Source organism: Cajanus cajan, chromosome 6 (genome assembly GCF_000230855.2).
Source record: "Cajanus cajan strain Asha chromosome 6, NIPB_CcT2T_4, whole genome shotgun sequence".
Lineage (NCBI taxonomy): Eukaryota > Viridiplantae > Streptophyta > Magnoliopsida > Fabales > Fabaceae > Cajanus > Cajanus cajan.
Genome location: NC_138522.1, coordinates 50273759 through 50288285, shown reverse-complemented (window position 1 = coordinate 50288285; position 14527 = coordinate 50273759). Strand labels below are relative to the sequence as shown.

Here is a 14527-nt window from a genome sequence, read left to right as displayed (position 1 = left end):
CCATGGCACTAGATGAGTTGTATTGATGTTTAGTTTTCTGATGCTTTCCTATCATTGGCATGAGCAGAAAAGATAGAAAATGTTAGGGTTGCTTTACGAGCATCCCTTCATTTAAAGAGTCGTTTTCTAATCATAACACACTTTTGTCTTCCAGTTGGCCAGACTTTGTTTTGTAGATAGTGTCGGTCATTTTCATCTACCATAGATACAGGGACTATTCACTGCCAATTTCTATTTGAGAATCTTTCCCACGTTCGTTTGCATGCTACATGGGTTCAGTTTTCGGGAATCTCTGGATTAATTAGCAGAGAAGAGACGAATGCGATTTGTTATGCATTTGTAGCAAGATTTTAGGCCGTAAAAGCTATAAATTTTGGTCAGATGAAAAATTCATTAATAACCGTGTATTCGTTTAATGCCACGTGACATGGTTCACTGAATTGGTTTTCTTTTAACAGGCCACAGATCTAAATGTTAAATTGGATCTGTTTGAATGGAAAGATGACCTGTTGCATTTTCTCCGCACTACGTATGCGATACATGTTCGTCGTGGGGTCTCCAGTCATATGTAATGTTATCTTCTGTCCGGTGCTTTAATTAATTTTGACTTCAATGAAAATATTCTAATGTTAATGTAATTCTTGATATAAAAAATTACTAATTGGGTTACCCTTTCGATCACAAATAGGGTCCACTTTTGACTTTCTTGGAATTTTAACCCGACTCTGAGCCTGTGGTTTCAAAAGCGTGCTTCTATTATTTGAGCTTACAGTGTCTTCTAGCGCAAGAAGGTGAGAAATTGCATCCCAGGCAATGATGTGACCACGAATTTCCTGTCATAACTAATGGCTAGTAATTTCGTACTCTCAAATGTTCTAGATAAAGTAATTGCGTGTAATTTTTTTAAAAAAAATCAACGTTACTTCAAAATATTTTCATTTTATTTAAAAATCTATAAAATAATTTAATGTCCTAACAAATTATTTAGATATGTAGTTTATCACGACCGTTATTTTTTTACAAATTGCAACCGTAAGGGAAAGGCTTATTTTAATGATTAAATTTATATTAAATTAAATTTCTTATCAGACCCAAATACGGTTATATTATAAACCCTAAACCTAAATATTCACTATAAATATTGTATTGATAATATGTGCAGGTATCTTTCCCATTAATGCGAAACAAAGATTCAGACTATCACTCTCTTAGAGTTCAGGAAATTAATCACAAAAGAAAAAGAATATCAAAGAAGTATTTCTTACGGAAATAACAATGAAATGAATGACATGCATGGATGAATACTATTTTTTAAAATTAAAATTAAAAATACATAGTACATTTTGACGAAAAATATCATTGCACCATTATTTTGTGTGCGCTAATTAGGTAATTGATTAGAAAATTAATTGTTAAATGAAATTGATTTTAAATAATTAATTTTGTTTAAAATTAATTTGAAAATAAAATGAGTTTTTTTTTTATTCGTCCCTGGAGTATTCACCGCCGACAGTAGTGACTAATCTCCTCACTACGTTGGAGGCACCTCAAAGGGTAGGATAGCTGGCCCCAAGATTTAACGTGGCTGCATACACAAGGCACCCCTGACCTTGCTTAAGCGTGGATCAACCCCTACCGCTGAACCACACGCTTGGGGTTAAAATAAAATGAGTTTGAAGTAAAATGCTATATATTTGATTTTTTTTTCATTTTAAATGCAAATTTGTAATAAAATTCAATATAACATTTTTCATTTAATGCAAAATCTATAAAATCTGATCATCTTAAAATCAACTTTGCATGCAAAATGAAATCCTCGAATGGGACTAAACATGTAAAAACTTCCGTAAAAAAATGTAAAAACTGATATTTCAATGATCATAAATCTAAAATTTACGTTATCATCGCAACTTAATTATATGACTATAATTAATTATATGTACTATAATAATAGTCAACAGACATGAGACGAGAGGTCAAGTTTCCGTGTGCTTCGTACACCTCCATTATTGCATTGCACGTAGTAAAACCGACAGTTAACGACTGGAGACTGTGGAGTGATGATAATCGTATCATAGATATGTTTTTTCTTCAATTTCACTACCATAGTACCATTTTGTTTTTTTAGATTGTCTTCGGGCCAGGATTTAGAATGGATTAGAAAAGAAGATAGAATGACTTGTAGAGAATTAAAAAAAGTTAGATTATTTAGGAGGAGTAATTTGTGAGGATTTAAAAATAAATAAAGATAGCTTTTATAAATAAATAAAAAAATTATAAAGACAGGAAATTTATTAGGAATTTAAGAATAAGACAAAATTTTATACAATAATTACTTTTTTTAGTCTCATTTTATTAAATAATAATTGGATACAATAAAAATATAATTTTAAATTATTAACTTCTCTCTATTTTTTATTTAATTTTACTGCATCAAATAATTACAAATTTTACTTTATTTTTTATTAAATTAATTTTTACCTTTTCTTTTTCTTTCCCTTCGATTCTTCTCCTCTCCCAAACAAAGCTTTACATATCTTTTTATTTTTCAGCAAGATTTATTTTCTTCCTCTTTACTTTCTTTTTCTTCGCGTATCTCTTTTTCATCTCCTCCGATATCCATTTCAAAATGCGTGGACTTTGATATTTTTCCTTTCCTATGCTGTATGAACAAGAAGGTAATTTTTTCATTGTGAAACTATGACCTTCATGGCTAGCATTATATATGCGCCAGTTTTCTAGACCTACTCATTCACAACTCACAAGTGGTTGAGCTACAACATTATGAATATGCATAGGAAAATCGTTTTAATTTTTGCTTTTCTATTGAAGACAAATGTAGTTATGCATACTACTTTATATAACTCAACATGCACTTATGTAGGCATAATGTATCTCTATAACGTGTCACATTGATGGCCAAGAATAAAACGTTAGCATCAAGCTGAAATTCAACTACCATGAACTGAATGAGTAATAGCTTTGCCTCCCTTTCTTTGCTGCGAAGCATTCCACTTTTACCCAACCAAAATAGTGGGTAAACGTACTCATATAAATATGCATTCAAAGAAATAAGAAATTGGTTAGTTACTTTTTTTTTATCAGCAAAATATATTGAAAGAGAAGATAAAGGGTACAAGGATATCTAACCCTTACAAGACATAAATGGTTTGCCACATTGTTTTTGTTGTAAATCCTCTCCCCTATATAATTTTTCCTCTAAATATAAAACAAAATTACAATGCATATAGAAAATACAAAGGAAGAAGAATTTGGCCACAATTCCTCGACTACATTACTATTGCAACCAATTGTACATTTAATACCCACTCCCAATATCAAACATCCTACTATGAATAATAACAACACTCTTTATATTGTTATGATGAATGATAGCAACATTTAATACTCATTTTTTTATTGATTGATATTTATCGTGAGTCTCACGTTTCATTTAATGAATCTTGACTTAGTGATAAGTCTACCAAAAGTTGAGATTTTCAATCAATTATCACTAATGTAAAAATAAGATTTTTTGACGTACTTTCTATGTCGGATGTTATCCACACAACATAAAAGGTGGTGCGATAGCATACTTGTAAAAATATCATAATATTCTACGACGGGTGTTAACTTACATGGCATAGGAAAAAAAACATTTTATGACGAATAAATTGTCATATGCCATAGAATATTTTTTTATTACTTACATTGTGAGTGTGAACCTAGTTTACACTCCATTGTTTCATCTTCTTTTTCATTCAGGTGACAGAGATGATTTCGACAACAAACATTTATACACTTTTGAGATGATTTCTTGCGACACCAATGACCGTTAAGGCGATTTCTAATGAAACCCTTCGTTGTTCTCGTATTCTTCTCCTTTTTGTTCTTGTTCCTGCAACTATTCATTTGTTCTCGTGCTCCTAAGTTCATTCTCGTTCTCTTCTTTTCTTTTTCGTGCATTTCATGTATGGTGTTGGTGTAACTTGATGTTGTTGGTCTAGCGAGAGAGAAAGAATGTGGCAATGAAATGCGATGAAAGAAAAAATGTGTGACAATGAAACGTGAAGAGATGCGACAAGAGAGAAAGAACGCAATGATGAAATATGAAGAGATATGATAACGAAAAAAAATAGTGGTGTAATAATAGAATATGAAGAGACACGATAAAAGAGAAAAGTGCAATAAATGAAAAAATATTTGTTAATATGAAAAATAAGATTTTTTTATGTAGATTATTTTTATAGCCAGCATAGAAAGTCAAAACATTATATGTTGGTTATTTTTGTGACCAACATAAAAAATAAATAAAAAAAATACTTACTATGTTATCGAAATTTATGACAAGTTTAAAATCGACATAAAAAATTGCCTTTACCTATCATAAAAAATGACATACACATTAATGTATAAAGAGAGTGTTAACAAGAAAATGTTAGAGTAAGAATCATTAACTTTTCTCAATTATCATGTATACTACGATCTATAAATATATTAGTTAGACATTAGAGGACCCGTAGTAGGGTACATTGCTATCTTTGCCAACAGCATTAGGCAAGGCTAATATGTGGTTTCAATTCTTTGGGTTAGTTTTAATTATTTTCAATATATAGTTGTTTGTTAATAGAACTAAAATACAAATTTTGTTCACACGCAATTTCATCATTTTTGACATTTTCATATTTGTTTATCATTTTACATTCACATTTTATACTTTGTTTTTCTCTGTTATCTCATTATTTATCATATATATTCATTTTTTTTCTTCCTATTTCTATATATCTTCTTGGAGGGTATAACACACTCTAAAGGAACTAGTATCGAACAACCTTTTTTTAATATTAATTTTTTTATCCATCAATATTATAATAAATTACAATAAAATTTGAACATAAAATTTTGTACATGTTACTTTAATTCCTACTACTATATGAAACCTAGTAATTCATGATTTTCCTGATTGATCATGAAAATCATTGTCTTATTGAGCTTCCAACAACCGTGCAACCGTGCAAATAATCAGAGTAAATTAAAATAATGCACACATTTACGCATTGCACCTTGCAATAGCCCATTTTAACTACTTTGGGTCCATATGTTGTAAAATTAGGTAAAATTAATTTACAACAGTTGAACATGACTAGAATGTGTATTTAATTTTAATCACAAATTCTGTATTAAAACGTTTGTCATTGTTAGAGGAATTCATTTTATGCATTTACCTAACAAACACAAATATGCTTTAGAGAGCCGTACGTCCCAATTAAAGCAATCATGTAGGAGTAATTAAAGCACCTAATTTCCTCTGAATGTGAAAAAGATTTCCATTATAGGTATTGAATCAAAGAAAACAAATTATCATCATTTTACTTTCTCTTCTATCTCACTTTTTTTCTTTCTCTTAATTTTCATTTTTTTTTATCTCATCATCTAACACATCTATCTTTCTTTCTTTTTTCTCTATATTTCTCTCCAATGCACCCTATTTTAGAGTGAATGAATATTGGGGCTCTAAACCAATAGTGATTTATCCAAGAAAAATATTGTGATCGATAATTTGGCTTGGAAAAGGTGCTACCATAGTATAGTACCATATGTGTTGGTACGTGACCACACGATGCATCACTAAGTATTATAATGCACAGGTTCTGTAGTGGCTCTTTTACAGTGGATTTGGATAACGATGATTGTACACTTCTATGAGCTGTGTTCACCTTTAGACGGGGAAAAAGATAGGAGAAAAAAAATGAGATATAATTAAAAAAAAAAATAAGAAAAATAAGAATGTTTAATTTTTTTGTAATAAAATAAAAGGTGTATAAAAATTATTGCTCTGACAAAGAAGCTGGTGATACATTTATGCACGTACTGTATATACTATACTATGTTGTGGTCATTGATTGATGAATGTACGGCATTGACTCCTACATGCATGGATCCCAAACGTGTACGGTTCACTTTCATTAAAATGTATACAATTCCAATCATATAGAAATTCTTTCAATATTATTTATAACCAAAAGAAATGAAACATAATTTGGTGAATGTGATTCGTTAGATTCAAAATTACACCTAAAGTAGTCATAGAAAGTCATGAATTTTTAATTGTTACACCTAAATCATTGACCAAATCTTAAACCTTCATTTCTGCTACCATTGATCTCCATCATAACCCACATTTACATTAAATAAAAAAATCTTCTAAATGAAGAGAGATAAATATATATATAACATCCTAAACCACAATCAGTGTGTGTGTTTATCACCTTCCTCTCTGAGTCATGCATAGCAATAGCATCAAGCATCAAACCACTTCATACACTCACATGGTACGGTCACGTGAAAAAGGAAAGGAGGGGCCTAAGGCTAAGAAGAACAATGGGTCATTAATTCAAAATCTAGTTATTTTTTACTCAATCAATGACATTGGCTGCCATGGGAGATGGAACAAAAGTTAAGAAAATATTAACATGAAAATAATTTAAATTTTAAAATTAAATTCGAAATTATAAAACCAAACTAAGTCTTAAACACATGTTAAAATAGACAAAATTTTAATTTCACCTAAACAGATTTTTCCTCGCTTGACAGTGAATTATGAACGTAAAGGACTATAAATAAAGTGCGACAACTACAGGACAGTTGCACGATAGGTGAAGTGAAGGCAACTTTTTTTCTTATGCTTTTTCTTTTTCTGAAGACAAAAGAGGACAGAAGACCATTGCATGCTCTGCGTGTAGCAATACCGAAGAATTTTGCCACTCCCCACTCCGGTATTAAAACTAATGTAAATACCTTAATTTTATGTATTAATCGGGAAGGATTTTTTTTTCCCCTTAGAGTCATAGTTCGAATCATGATTTTTAGTAACGATTTATTTGTTTAGTTGATAATAAATATTTTTTAGAATGTTTATAAATGTTACTTGTTAATCAAATATTTGTACGACATTAATTAAATGAATTAAGGTAAACTAATATTTACTGCAGGAAAACATTTTTTTTTTATGAATGTTAGATTTTCACCTATTTCATCACTCTATAAGGACAATTTCATGAAAAAATTGTATAAAAATATTCCCAAAAAATAATGTTTCATTTATGTGCATCATTCTTTTCTTTATTGAATAGGGAAGGAGATCATCACTTTAAATTATACTAGGGATGAAAACTAGAGAATGCTCTTCCTGAAGACTCTTGTATGATATTCATGTTAAAGGTAGGAGGCTTGATGAAACTAGTGGAAGAGATGATATTTGTTTCTCTTCAACTAGCTTTAATGTATTTTCAATCTTCTTCCATAAACTTGAAACCTTCAAATAAAATTGAAAATGGTGGAGGAGAGAGAGGTTGAGGTGCACCACTTCAAAGTGAAGATAAGCAAGAGAGAGAAAATTTGTCACAAAGAGAAATTCTTTGATAAAAATTTATAAGGAGAAGTTTTCTCAAAGACAAAAAAGCTAACACTTTTGGAATATAAATCTCAATATTATTTCTCACAAATGTTCAAAAGTGTTCGACCATATGGAGGGAACAAGTATATGTAAGATTTGGTAGCTTGTGATATAAATTAAGTTAACCTAGATTAAGTTAACTTGTACTTAAAACTACTAATCCTAGTTACAATTTGAATTTCGAATATTCCTCCTAATTACTTTTCTATTTCTTTTTTTTACACTTTTTGTTTTTCTTTCTTTTGGAGCTATTTTATGACTATTTTTCTTTTGTTCTAGTAGTTGTAATATTGTCACAAAATATTCCAAAATCAAGAACACAAAATTGTATAAAGTAAAATTAGAAGTAGAAAAACACAAAAGAATTTCAAAAATTGGTGAAAATAATGATACTACTTTTGTTTTCACTTAGGCCTTTGATTTTCAAACTTTTTGAACTTCAAAGAGATAGTTCGAATGTAATGTTCTTGTAACCTCAAGAGTTTTTAATGTTTCACCAAAGTTTGAAATCAATTTGAATCACAAAAAAAAAAAAAATAAGGAATAGTGAAAATTACAAGATGTATGGAAACCTAACTCTGTTAAAAACATGTTAATGATCTAATAACATGCAAGAACTCAAAGATTATATATCAAAAGCACATTACACTATTCAACAAACACTTCATATAGCATGTATTTTCAAATAGATGGAACTTATTGTTCACAAGATTATATGTCAAGAAAACTAATTATTGTTCACAAGACTAGACATCCAAATAGATGGACCAAACATCCATCTAACTCTCTTGGGTTATTCAAGTCCAATAAGTACATATTTCACTTTTTAGTTATATTTCATTAACACCCTTAAGAATAAAAAGTATAAGGAAATAAATTTTTACACTATTTGTTCCAAAAAATACAATGTCAAAATAAAGAAAATATTAACAATAAAAAATATTTATAAAAAAAAAATAAGTTACTAAAAGAGATTCAAAGTTTAATAAAAGGTTAAGTTTTCTTCTTTTGAGTATAATTTACTCCTCTAGACTTTTATCAGATTTGACCTCTTGACATGATGTTATTAAGGCCTCTTATCTCCTAGAAATGCTATTTTTTTAGATGATGAACTAGACATGAGAAATTAACACTCACATCTTTAAATTCATAAAAAAGTAAAAATAGTTTGCACAGTAAATTTCATTTTATTGTAAATTTTTTTTACAATAATCCAAATTTATTCATAATTTTTAAAATGATTATTATAAAAATAATAAATTTTATTTTTTAAAGAATATTATGTATAATAAAACTTATTATTTTTATAATATTCTATAATTGAATTGCACTCAACATCCCACTTTTACATTTTATTTTCTTAAAATACAAAATCCTTCAAAATTTATTAAATTATCAATAAATTACTATCCTTTAAAATTTAAAATTTTCTATATCTGAAATTGATCATATTCTTCTAAATATTTGAATAAAAATATAAATTGGAAAGTTTTAATTAAAAAGATTAGCAGAGAACCAAATGTATTTAAAATTTAAAAATTTACTAGAATAGATTAAAAAAAATTAAGGAGCCAAAATTGTACATGATTCAAGTTAAATAGATCAAAACTTCAATTAGACCCTTTTCTTTAAACAAAATATATATATATATATATATATATATATATATATATATATATAAATTTTGTTAAAATTGAACAACAACTTGAAAATATATTTTAGTATATTTTGAAATGTATATATTACGTCAATTTTATTTTATGAAAATAAAATATCAAATCATCTTAGATTAATATAAAATTTGATATATATGATTTAAGAGATATGAACTTTCAATCTAACGGTTGAATTTTTAAAATTAAATTTAATATAAAGTTATTGAGCGGTGTAACACTTAGTAAAAGTTACACCGGTGTCATTTGAACCCTCCTCATATATATATATATATATATATATATATATACACCACCAAAATCATAAATAAATAAATAAAATCTAAACAAAGAAGGAAAGAAAATTCGGAGGAAAGAACTTATACAAGAATTTTCTTTTGTTAAGAAGAAAATGGTTTAAGTGTCAAGACATATTGTTGCACTTTGAAGAACATTCAAAATTCTACGAATTTGGTTTACATGTCGAGATGAAAAGGAAAAATAGTTGACACAAGGTTCATTTTTATCAGTATAATTAATCTTCAAATTCAATTGAAAAATAGATTCATTGCAGTCACTTGGTCCTTCGCAGTCCTATTAGAGGAATTAGGAATTAGCATATTGCATCACAAAACAAAAGACACAAGTATTTTGTGCGGGAAAAATTGGCGTGCACTTACTAGTTACTACACAACAAAGTGTACCTATAATATAACAAAATATTACTACCGTTATCTCATCCTAAGTTCTCCCGTATATTTTCCTTCAATAGAAAATCTGCATCTGCTATCAGAACACCCACTCCCACTATCCACGGTTTACAAAATGTATTGATGATACCAATCATCAACTCATTTGCTTTCTGTAACCGGAAGGTACACACCTTCTGCAGCCAACCAGACATTGTCAGCACGCTTTTCACGAACACCACAAACCTGGTAAAATATGATATATGACAAAAATGTTAATACTTCCAACACTTTAGTTAATTATAAAATAAAATAGGATCGCTATAAAAATTGACAACATATACCATCACCATTATTCACTGCACTTAATATTCTAAGCAAAAGCTAACTTAACAAAATTATAGCTAGGTAGGTGCCAGCCAAATGGAACACATGTATGGGTCCGATAAACTGAAAGCCATAAGCATCGAACCATGGCTCTTGTGCTATTTTAGAAGAATTGTGGGGTATATTATTAGGATTGAAACTGCCATGGAAAAGGAATTCAGGAATAATTTGGTTTATTCTGATTCTCAGTGTGCTATAAATATGCTGTAAAAGGATGTTGTTATAATCACCAGTGTTCTAACTTGATTAAAGCCATTCATGGAGTTCATCAGTGTGAAGGAAACGTTTAGTGGAATCACGTTTTGCAAGAAGCTAATCAAGTTGCTTACCTACTTGCTGATTATGGAATGAAAATGTATATCAAAGTTATAAAGCTTTTGAGTTTATTCCAGATTTTCTTTGTAATGCCGTTAAGGCGGATATGCTATTGGTGTTTGCTTTCCTAGACGTTTCTAGGTTGGTATGATACATTCCGCTCACCAAAAACAGAAGCATCAAAAATATTATTCGTACATTTGTAGGTATATAAAGCATATAAAATATTATTTAAAAGAGAAAAGACGATTTTCATATTCCAGGCAATGTCTCACCTCTTGCTGCCCCCCAGCAATCCGACTGTATTTCTTATCATGACTATGTAGATAGCCTCCAGTGTCTACATGCTGAAGGCGAATCTTCTGATCCTGCTTCCAAGTCTTCCCACTTCCTTCTATTAAAAGCCTAAAGACAACGAAACCAATATAAAGCACTTTCCAGAAAACTGCGATCTAAATATTCATTTAGAAGGAAGAAAAAAGGGTCTCACCTCCAATAGTCCCCAGTGTCAGACTCAGATTCTCCTCCAAAACAACTCACCTATATTCAATTCAAAATTATAAAGTCAGATATCTAATTTTCAGACAGTCTAAAATAGGACATATTTGAATCAAAATCTTAACTTTAATCAGAAGGTAATTTGAATGCAAAGTTAAAGAGGATAATTAAAAAGATATCTATAATTGCAAAAGGCCATATCTATTATTCTATTTATGTTGGATAGTTCAAGAATTTTAGCAGCGTCAACATTTCTTGCAATGGTCTATAGATGGGGGGAGACAGAGATACGGTAAGATAACTTATAAGTAGCTTTTTTTTCTTTTTTTTTTTATTTTGCACTAGTTTCCCAAGACATCGCCTTAAACCGAAGATAATGTCTTTCACAAAAAAAAATGGGTCTAAGATAATATCCTTAAGAGAGGACACATACATTCAAATCATTATTTAACCAGATTCTAGGTCTGTTATTCAAACATGGGAAATTAAGTTGGACAAATGCTCAAGTAACAAAGATGAGCAGAAAAATAAAAGGGGATGGGTTCACACAAAGCTATGGAGAAATAACATTAAATTAAAGATAAAAGAAAAGGAGTCCACTGGGATGATATATACTGCACATGTGTCAATAGAGATGTAGGACTGAAGCATATAATTTTTGGAAAAAGCAATCGAAATACTCCAGTTTGATTTAGTAAAGAAATTATTGTTAATATGCGAAGAGTTTCATTTATAGATAGTGATTGGTGAGGAAAGGGACGCATTAACACTGCATTAATCCACTAAATAAATGTGTAATATCTAAAATTCCTTAAACATCTTGCTATGTATGATAATAATATTCACAATTTATTTAAAATATCACATACTCTCCAAGAGGGAAATAACAAAAATGAAAGAACCCTTAATTTAATTCCTTGAAAGTTATATGCCTCACCACGTTAGTCCTTTAAAAAATTTTGGTCCTCAAAAAAATAAATAACTTTGCGACCAAAATATGTGAAAAACTATTGGGCAATGTTTCAGTGGCATTTAGCATAGATCAGGGACTTGATCCCTTGCAACTTGAAGCAAAGATGAAACAGTATTTTGAAGTGAAAAATCCAATCTAAGATCTAGACAAAAAAAAAAAACAAAGCACAGGCACGGCAGTGCTGCAACAGAAGGTGCCGCATACAGTATTGTATCAATTACAAACCAAATGCAGAGTCCTTGTAATCAATCACACATAAAAAATAAAATAAAAAAGCAGTAAATATACAGCACAGTGCTACATTAGTTTCTTTACAAGCCTCAGAAGCATTACAGCAATCATCAATAAATTCTAACGCATACATCGATAACAAACAACTAAAAAGCGTACACTCACCTCAAGATTGCCTGATATTGGGGATGCATGCAAGTGGCTGTGCAGCCACTTCCTCGTCCTCATGTGCTGCAATCTAATGATTGTGCCACTTTTAATGGCATCACCTTGTTTGGCAGAAGTTCCTGGCTCAGGTCTAACAATCTGCAAAACAATACACGTATTTAAAGTCAAGAAAGAAACCAAATTCCGTATAGCAAAAATTTTAAGAATTAAATTGAACTACACTAATTTACACTGCTATTAGAATCTTGATTTTTGGAACCCAATAAATGTAAACTCCAGACTGTTCATTTCTCTTAATCTATTTTTCCCTGTTACCTTCTATCACTAATTATACATTCATATTTCATATCTATAACTTATCTCTCTCCTCTTTTTTTTCTATCTCTTCCTATCTATCTCTAGTTGTCTAGACCCAAGGGTTGTCCAACGATCAGTTTCCACTATTTAATTGTTTTAAAACTGTTGACGAATATAGTAATTATTCAAAATTTATATTTAGGACAATTTCTAATTATTGAAAGTGTAAAATTCTTTAGATAACAAATGTATCCAAAACTAAACTCAGATTTCAAATCCTAAACACAGGTAATGCTGCGACCTTAGCTCTCACGTCGATCCAAAACCATCACCTCCTTTTTTTTCATTCACAGAAAACAATTAACATAACAAAAAGAATATTATGAGCAAGGAAATTACCCAGTAACTATTGGCATCGTCGACATTGGGGAAACCCGTAACCGATTGCTGTCCACTACCGGAACCGTAGGGCACGTCATGAGAATGCAACCGAAATTTGGTCTTCTCGTGCATGAGCTTCAGAACCGTGCCGTAAGTGACATGCACCTGTACAATCAACGATGAAGCAGCGATGCAATCAATTAATATTATCAAAAATTGAAGAAAAAAAAAACTAAGATCCCTAACTTTAGAGGAGGAAACGGAAAAGAGAAAACAAAACCTCGACGCCTTCGGAGGACGCGGCGGAGGCGGAGGCGGTGGAAGAGGGAGCGATGTCGGTGTCGAGAGTGAGGAAGAGGAAGAGAGCGAGGGCGAAGAATCCGAGAGCCATTACGAAGAGCAATGCGATGAACCAATTCTGCTGCCAGATCGGGAAATCGGATTCGGAGGGGCTCCTCGATTCCCGGTAAACGATTCGGGTCGACCCGGGTGTTTGTTGTGAAGAAGAAGACGAAGACGAAGACGAAGAAGAAGGTTTTCTTCGGGACAGGTTTTGCGACCCGGAGGAAGCCACGGTTCGACCCGATTTACTATCCAGATCGAAGGAGAGAAAGCATTCAGGTGGATCCTTTGCTTTGTGATGTAAAAATACACGCTCAACTCAACCCCTTCTGCACGCACTGGGAACGACACGGGTATTACTTTCTTCTACACGCTGGAGTCTCGGAGACACGTTACGTGACATATTTTTACCCAATCGAATGTCCACACGTGCCCGTTTGCATGACGTGGATGCCTATTAGTGGCTCAAATTATCTCTCTGACTTTTCATGTAATTGGCCCAGTGTTGTGTTTGGGCTGTTTCATATTTATTTGAAAACATCCTTCATCCGACGTATTTTTAGTAAATGCATTTATTTTAACTAATATTATACTTATACATGCATGTTTATTATTATATAATTAAAAGTTATAATAAATTATATATAAATAAATATTATATTTAAATGTATCAATTTTTCCTTAAAATTTATATAAATATATATTTTGAAATATATAATTAAATTTATGATAAATTTTGAACGAGAAGACTATTGCTTTTCAAAAACACATATTTTATTAATTAAAGAATCGTGTATTTCGTTTATACAATTTATATGAAAGAGCCAAATGTTTTCTATGTAAATAAGACTCAAAATTGATTTCATTATAACTCATCAAGTCAACTTTGTTGTCACTCCCTCCTTTTTTGGTTTTATACATAATCGCACTACCTCTTCCTCGTCAACTTATAATGATCCTTTTGAGCTTAGAGTTTCCTTGACCATAAGCAAATTGAATTGTTAGTTGAAAGTCAAAATTTTGAAATTAATTTGTATCAGTCTATGGAAATAAAAAAATAAATAAATAACCATGTGTCTATAGAAATATTTTTCAAATTTTAAGTAATATTGAAAAAGTAACACAAGAGATTAAAGAA

The 14527-nt window shown here is 30.5% G+C and overlaps 1 protein-coding gene across 1 annotated transcript; it reads right to left on the bottom strand.

The window, feature by feature from the left end:
- Positions 1-9628: 9628 nt before the first annotated feature.
- On the bottom strand, positions 9629-13737 carry SDF2 (stromal cell-derived factor 2-like protein precursor). Its single transcript, XM_020358024.2, has 6 exons — positions 13328-13737; positions 13066-13212; positions 12367-12507; positions 10990-11039; positions 10775-10904; positions 9629-10043 (listed from the first exon to the last, which is right to left on the bottom strand). Exons 1-6 carry the CDS (start codon positions 13436-13438, stop codon positions 9960-9962), a joined length of 663 nt encoding a protein of 220 aa, XP_020213613.1. The 5' UTR covers positions 13439-13737; the 3' UTR covers positions 9629-9959.
- Between the last annotated feature and the right edge of the window lie 790 nt (positions 13738-14527).